This window comes from Rutidosis leptorrhynchoides, chromosome 7, assembly GCF_046630445.1.
Source record: "Rutidosis leptorrhynchoides isolate AG116_Rl617_1_P2 chromosome 7, CSIRO_AGI_Rlap_v1, whole genome shotgun sequence".
NCBI classification, from domain to species: Eukaryota; Viridiplantae; Streptophyta; class Magnoliopsida; order Asterales; family Asteraceae; genus Rutidosis; species Rutidosis leptorrhynchoides.
The window spans coordinates 31159273-31167820 of record NC_092339.1 but is presented as its reverse complement, the minus strand read 5'-3'; the positions used below and the strand labels follow the sequence as shown (position 1 = coordinate 31167820).

At 34.9% G+C, this 8548-nt stretch overlaps 1 protein-coding gene across 1 annotated transcript; it reads right to left on the bottom strand.

Moving 5' to 3' along the window:
* Positions 1–2025: 2025 nt before the first annotated feature.
* On the bottom strand, positions 2026–2630 carry LOC139859076 (uncharacterized). The gene is made up of 2 exons (XM_071847893.1): positions 2488–2630; positions 2026–2383 (listed from the first exon to the last, which is right to left on the bottom strand). Exons 1-2 carry the CDS (start codon positions 2628–2630, stop codon positions 2026–2028), a joined length of 501 nt encoding a protein of 166 aa, XP_071703994.1.
* Positions 2631–8548: the final 5918 nt, after the last annotated feature.

Here is an 8548-nt window from a genome sequence, read left to right as displayed (position 1 = left end):
ACGGATAGCATGAGTTGAAAAAAAAAACAGGATTCGTATTATAGATGGGCGGGTAAAATCAAATACAGAGTATATTTTATTTGTGGTACAACACGGACAATATTTTATACCCATTAAGGGGTCGCGGGTTAGTAGTCCGTACCGGAAAAAATCCGACACTTAAATCTGCGAAACTTGATTAAAAAACTCACGGGTATACCAGTTAACCTGCATAAGTAAATTAAAGATTAATATACTTGTATCTTCAATGTAAATCCCTAGTTATCTGCGGGTTTACCTGCAGGTCGTGGGAATCTGCGCTCACGGGCGAAAAAATTTACCTGTTGACGAGTAGACTGGGTACGACATGTAAATTTTTTATTGACAAGCGGGTTGCGAGTATAAACGATATGTGGCCGTCGCGCGTGAGCACCATCCTACATAAGTTTGATCACGAGTTCCTTCACATCATTGTTTTTCTAAAACTATCTAAAACATAAAACACCGACCAAAATGAACTAAAGGCGAATCATATCATAACCGGGTATTAATATTTTCACCATTAAATTTGATAAATCCACCACAAGTGCGAATTACGCACTTTTTTTGTTCGCAAAGAAACATCCCTAGCGACAACCACATTGAGTTCACAACGAGTAAAACGCTTGGGTGATGAGCCCCCGAGCAATAAGACCCTTAACCGGGTGAATTGCGCACTTTGACGCCTCATCTAGTCAAAAGCCCAAAGCAGCGCGATGAATGTTAATTACAATTCATCATATGTGTGATGACTGTTATTACGTTCGGGATGAATGTAATTATATTGCTTCTCCTTCTCCCCCTGATCACTCACTCTCTCTCTCTCTCTCTCTCTCTCTCTCTCTCACACACACACACACACACACACACACACACATATATATATATATATATATATATATATATATATATATATATATATAATATTACAAATATTAAATATATAGGGAGTAATATGAGGGGAAGGAGCGTGATAAGTGTTAATTAACATTTATCATATGTGTGATTAATGTTATTACACTGATGATGAATGTTATCACGTTGCTTCTTCGTTTCTCTCTGATCACTCCATTATATATACACACACACATATAGTGACGGATCTAGAAATTCTTTTTGCCGGGGGCAAATTTTTTTTAAAATGTAGGTATTTTTTTTGGGAAAACATGGAGGTTTTGAGGCAAAATATAGAGTTTTCTGAGCAAAATTTGAAGATTTTTGGGTAAAATACGAAAGTTTTGGGGCAAAATATGAAGGGTTTGGGGCAAAAAAATTCCTCCGGGGGCTAAATTGAAAAATTAAAAAAAAATTGCACTAAAAATTAGAAATCCACTGGGGGCGGGCGCCCCCTCTGCCCCTACATAGGTCCGCCCCTACACACACATAAATATATATATATATATATATATATATATATATATATATATATATATATATATATATATATATATATATATATATATATATATATATATATATATATATATATATTAAAAAAGATACGATGTTGTCATATACCTAGTTGGTATAGAACTAACTAGTTGGGCGACCTGACATTGTACCGGTTCTTCACCATTGATTAACATTAATTACATAGCTAATTATTGAGAAAGTAACTATTTATCATTTTTTTGTTTTATTTTTCGTTTTGTCGAGGAAGGACCCAAAATAGTTATGTGATTGATTTGTAATAAGCGCGGAAATAATTATTCATCATTTTTTTTAGTTTTCGTGTTGTCGAGAGCAAAGACCCAAATGCTCAATCAATAAAGTGAGACGTACATCAACGATTTGTACAAACTATTTAATAAAATAGGAAAAACTATTTTTCCTTTTTGGGTAAAGGGTTACCCCGATGAACTTTTATTAAAAATAATAAAAGAATAGGTCACAAGCGTTGAAGAACAGCTGCTTTAGACGAAGAACTAAAGCCAAGAAAACAAGAACACGCCTAAAATTAGGCAAACATATGAAACAGAAAAAAAAACTAGAAACGATGCCAGCACATCATTTAAGCTTACACGCGATCCGAAGTTGATCTATTTGACAGGACTCCTTAAACTGTACTGATAGTAGCTTTAACCGAACGGTCGAATAAATTACACCAAACAATTCCTTCGCGGCACGCTTTTTTGAGTTGAATAATCTCGAATTTCTTTCTTGCCAAATGAAGTAAATCGTTGCGCCAAAAAGTAATTTAGCGACCAGAGAAGCTGCACTCTTGTTAGCCCTAAAGCCAACAGTATCACTAGCCACCATCGACCACTCATGACTGGAGGTAATTTGCGTATACTCAAGGGCGTGGTTCCAAACATCCGTTGAATAACGACATTCGAAAAAAGGTGACTTTGAGAATCTTGACATTCTGAACATAAGGAGCATACTAGAACCTCAGCATTATGCTTTTCCCACTCTTTAAGCTTGTCTTGTGTTTTGAGCTTTTGTTTCATTAGAAGCCATACTATAAACATGTGGCGGGGAACACAATTCGGGAACCAAATTGCATCAAACCAAGGAACAGTCCCTGCTGTTGGGCGAATAGATTCATACGCTGTGCTGATTGAGAATATTCGAGCAACCCCGTCGAGACCTTGCCACTGAATCTGATCCATGGAATCACATGTAACGATCCAACTTTTTCGACATATATTTGTGCTTGTTAATTTCACGAAACTGCATATTTATGCGTACTGTGTTGGTTTATATTCTGGGATCATTACTCATATTGATTACTTTCGTTTATATTTTTCCAAAATGTGTTATTAAGTACTTGGTTACTTAACTTGATCCTCGAATGCTTTTATGACCGTTAGTGTCACTTGACGTTTGAAACGAGCTACGTACTTGGTACACGATTAACTTTTTTCATAATTGGAATATTATGACTACGTAATACTAATTGTTATTTCCTAATAATAATTACTTGGGTTTTTGGTTGCTTAATTACGCTTAGTAATTTACTTATGCTCACTAGTTCATCTTGTTGGACTTTCTACCTTATTGAACTTTAGCCCAACCTACTCTAGCTAATGGACTATTTAATTAGGCCAATTTTAATAAGTTTATGACCTATATAAATGTAAGACAAAAACCCATTTATAAGAGCCAATATACTAGCATTTTTGTTCATCATTACCATACATGTTGCATGGGATCCTAACATAAGTACCACCTTTAGACCACCACTAACCAAAAAGAAAAAAGGTGTCCCCCTTGTCCCCCATACAACCTACGCAACCACCACCCCATTCCACTATAAATACCAAGCTAATCCCACCCATTTTACACTTGATCTCATTCTCATTTTACACACACTTACTCTCTAATTTTCTCTCTAGTCTTTCTCACTCTAAAAAGTGTAATTTTTAAATTTTATTTTTCTTCTTCTCTTCTTCATGTACACGACATCATCATCATCATCATAAGATCAAGCTTTTTAGCTTCTTGATCTTGTTATATCTTGTAGATTCAAACTTTGATTTGAATCCTTCAAGAACATGAAAGATTCAAGCTTTCTAGCTTTGAATCTTCATTACTTTTGTTGGATCTAAGTTTTCTAACTTATGATCTCTTTTATTTTTTTAAAAGATCAAAACTTGTGTTTATGATCTTCATGAAACTTGAAGATCTAGCCTTTTGCTTTAAGGATCTTCAAGAACATTAAAGATCCAAGCTTTCTAGCTTAGGGTTTCACTATTTTGTTAAAAATCTTAGCTTTTTAGCTTATGGTATCATTACTTTTACTAGATCTTAGCTTTCTAGCTTATGGTCTCATTAATCTTGTAAAGATCCAAGCTTTCTAGCTTAGGGTTTCTTAATACTTGAGATCTAAGTTATTATTGTAGATCTCACTTACTTGGAACCTATTTATGATTTTTATGGTGATAAAAATCAGGTATTCATCATCTCATATGATGAAGATGCATAAACTTGTGTCAAAAGGACAAAGGTTGAAGCTTTATTGTGTTTATGCAATAAAGAGGCAACCTTGATGTTCAAAACTTGTAGAATGTTAGATTTTACTCTTAGTTGTGTGTTGATGGTTGAAACTTGGTCAAAGTGATGCTAAAACATCAAAGAGTTGTACACTTGAAGCTTACACGCATCAGGGATGAGAACCGTAATGAGCATCAAGCACCAAGAAACCCACCGGAGCACTTGTTTACTGTTTTTCAGGTCTGTTCAGACTCATAGGACTTCTGAAAAATTGATTTTCAGATAGTTTGTTTCGATTAGATGATTTTTCGTTTAGGACTCGCCTAAATTCGATATACGGTTTAGGATTTATACCCTTCTGAAAGTCACTACGCCTTTGTAACGACGTGCTGAAAATTCTGACCTACTCGCGCTTGAACCGTCGTCACGGTCAAACGACATCGAGTTAGGATCTAAAAATTGGACAGCGGTTAGAGGACTCACATACGAAGCCTTGTCCACTGACCACCCATCTTTTTGATTTGTATAGAGGTCGTAACTGCTGTCCGAAGTCAGCCTATTATTTCGATCTCTATTCTTGTTGAAAACTTACTTTAGCTCTTACGAATGATGATGATGATGGTTGATGTGTGCGAGGTGTAGTACGAATTAGATTATATTTTACTACGAAATACTATTAAATACGATACAATTTACACAAGTTATTTATTTATTTATAGAATGGGATATACCTAAACCTTGCTACAACACTTATAGGCAGTGTACCTAATCGTTGAATAGTGTAGTTTTTAGTAAGTCCGGTTCGTTCCACAGGGAGCTAGCTGAGTCTAACGCTATATTTATTTTAAACTATATTTGTATATATATATATATATATATATATATATATATATATATATATATATATATATATATATATATAAATAGTAGTATTATTATTATAAAGTGGGGTTTTTACCGTTTAATGACCGGTTTATCTATTTTATGTCTTAAGTCACAATTAAAACCTAATGTAAAATATTAAATATAAATATAACTTAATTTAGAGCGTAAAATAAATGACAATAAATAAAATTGCGATAAATAAAAGTGCAGTAATTTAAAGTACGATAAATAAAATGACGGTAAGTACGATGAGATATAAATAAAAGGAATTATGCTTATTTAAACTTCCATAATCATGATGTTTGACGTGTTGATTTTCATTTATTACCATAGGTTAATTGTCCTTTGTCCTGGATTATTCGATATGTCTCTGGTTTTTGTCCATGACAGTCCATCAGTCATAAATATAAAGTGCGAGTGTCCTCGTCAAATTATCCTTATACCCGAAGTCAAATATTCCAAATAATTGGTGACTTAAACTGTAATAAGGTTTTAATACATTGTTAATGATTACACCAGGTTATCGACTGTGTGCAATCCAAGGTTTTAATACTTTATTCACAATTACACCAAGTGTCCTTGTATGTAATCCACCCCTGTTTTAATGAGTCCATTGACTATTAATTCATCCCCGTGTCCGGTTAAATGAACGATTATTAGTATTTATAAATATCCCGCCCATCGTGCCCGATCGAGTGTATGTGATTATTTATAATTACCTCAAATTGTAAATCTCTATATTAAATTAACGAACTATCATTCAGTTAAATAAATATAAAGCCCATTAATAGCCCATAGTCCAATTTCCACAAGTGTAGGTCTTTTGTCCAAACCCCAATTATGGTCCAAAACCCAATAACCCCGTCTTTAATATTTAGTCCAACATCATGATTACTTCAGCTTAAATAAGCATAATAATTATTTAGCTATGAGACATTAATTTAAAAAGGTTGAATATAACTTACAATGAGTATTAATTGCGTAGTGTTACACAGACAAAATTTCGACTTACAAACTTAAAACATTCGCCACTATAACCTTATTATTATTAACTTAATATTAAAATTATAATTATAAAATAAATATAAATATAATTGAGAGAGAGTAAGAGATCAGTGAATGAAGGTGTGTGTAAATCGGCCAGAATTCGTTGCAACTTATAGACCTGACCACGACTTTACTGCCATGCGATCGCATGGTTTTTGTGCCTCCAGGCCATGTGATCGCATGGCCCCCTTTTACAGCTCGGGTACTTTTGTTTTCTTATTTGCCGACGGTGTTTAATATAAATATAATATATAAATAATTTATAGAATTATTTATATATTATATTATATTCGTGTGCATAGTTAACTTGTAATTTTAGCTCCGTTGCGTCGCGCGTTGATAGTTGGTTCATGTCCCGGTTTCGGATTTTCAAACGTCCTTTCGTACGATTAGATATCTTGTACTTTGCGTTTTGCGGCTTGTACTCTTGTAATTTTTGGACGTTTCTCAGCAATAATTTGAACCACTTAGATTGTACTTTGTACTTTTTAGCTTTTTGGTCGTTTGCATCTTCAAATCGTCGAATCTGTCTTTTGTCTTCACCTTTTATTATTTAAATGAATATCACTTGTAAATAGAACAATAACAACTAAAAGCTTGTCTTTCTTGAAGGATAATGCTATGAAATATGTGTTCATTTTTAGCATTATCAAATATTCCCACACTTGAGCGTTGCTTGTCCTCAAGCAATATAGAACTTGAATATAACTTTACTAGAATCACTTCTTTATTCTTCACACTTTGTACATCAGTGATTTTAATACAGCGGTATGAACAATGGTAGTAACGATGTGGTTTACAGTCCCACATGACTATAAAAATTTAGATCCTTTAGGAAATTGGATCTTTATGAAAACATTTTATCTTTTGAAAATTCAATCTAGCTTTTACCCTAGATAAGTTTTTCAGAATAACCCTTCACCAGTGTTCGCAAATTGTTTTTGTGGGTTTCAGATTTGAAAATTTTAGCTCAAAACTTGCGGTTTTGTGTCACCCACTTGCTAACCTTGTATTAGGAAAGCAACACGTCCAGTATACTTGCTCCGTATATTACCTTTCTGTAAACTACCATCCGGTTGTAAAGGAAAGCGTTGAACAAGCAACTGTTAAGGCAATGTCTAATGACATGCATATGTTCATGGTCCACAACGTATCAGATGCAATTACTATCTTTTGTAGGAGCAATAGTAAAGATCACCATATAGTTTTTCGGTCTGGCACAAGGTCCTGTCTTCGACCATGCTATGCAACCACCGTTCTTACGGTTGACACCCGATTTGGTTCAGGTGACCTAATGAATTCCAGGTGAATTCCTAGGATTTTACGTTCAATGGTAATGAACGCATTGAAAATAGGTTTTCAGAAAACAAATCGGTTTGTAATTTTGATCAAAATATTTTCTCGTTCAAGCTCGAGTTTAGATATCATCGAATTCCATGAGTTTGAATTCTCAATTTTTAAGGTCAATATCAAGGATTTAGTAATATCAGGCTTAAAAGCTAATTTTTTTTATCTTTAAGGAGATTATCCTTTCTGGAGATCTGATTCATTAGTCTTATAAGCTAATTTGCACGGTGCCCCCCATTGTACGAGACAGATCCTCTCATGGTTAGGATAAGTCTGACCACTTGGCGACCCTGTTTGATGCTGAGGTCCGTGGATTTCCAGCTGATTTTCGAGAAAACTTTTCAAAGTTTTTCGTAGTCTCTACAACTGGTCTGGACGACAACTTCCTGACCTAAATCACTGAGCGGCTTCCTTATCCTTATCACCTGAACATAAGGCAAATCAAGTTAGTTTCTGTCTGTTAACACAAAACAACATAGTACAGAAAGCAGTCACAAAAAGCGCCGCTAAAGTCCACCTAACACTTTTGCACTTTCAAAATTTACATCCTGAACACCAAAATACAAACGGGCAGCATAACGGCTAGAAAAAGGCACTTTGGTAAAACATTCTGCCCTGGACACTCAGCTGGTCGACTGACACTGACAGTCGGTCGGCTGTCGACACAACCGGTCGACTGACCTTACCAGTCGGTCGATTCACTTGGTATTACATCAATTGGCCGAAGGTAAATCTCAGTCGGTCGGTTCACTCAACAATCGATCGGTTCACCCTTAGTCGGTCGACTGTCGACCGACAGTCGGCCGACTGTGTTCATCTTTCTCAGAAACTGAACAAAGGCTACGGACTTCACGATGAAATCCTCAAATCTCGATCTAGAGCTCGTTTTAAACACCAAAATCGACCACAACTTGTTCACTACTTGTTATAGACTCAAAACCCACAACAATTTGACCATAACAACACTTAAATCACTTGTTTTGACAAAAATTCAAGCTTTTTACAAAACTCGCACAAAACCATGAATTTAACAACTAATTAAACACAAAAACACATGTTACTTACCTTGATAGACTCAGTAAACGATAATAAACACGATTCTAACACCAATTTGAGCTCAAGATCAATGTTTAAGGATTAGGGTTTGGTAGATGGGAGGGATGAAGGTACGGTATTTTTGGTGAATTTTCTTGAAATGGGAAGAAAATACAGCACACTTGTCACTTAATTAGGTTTAATTCCCACACTGTACAACACACGGGTATTTATTAGTTATCTGATATCTTTCGTACCTCGTTAGGCGGCCCTAAAGGAG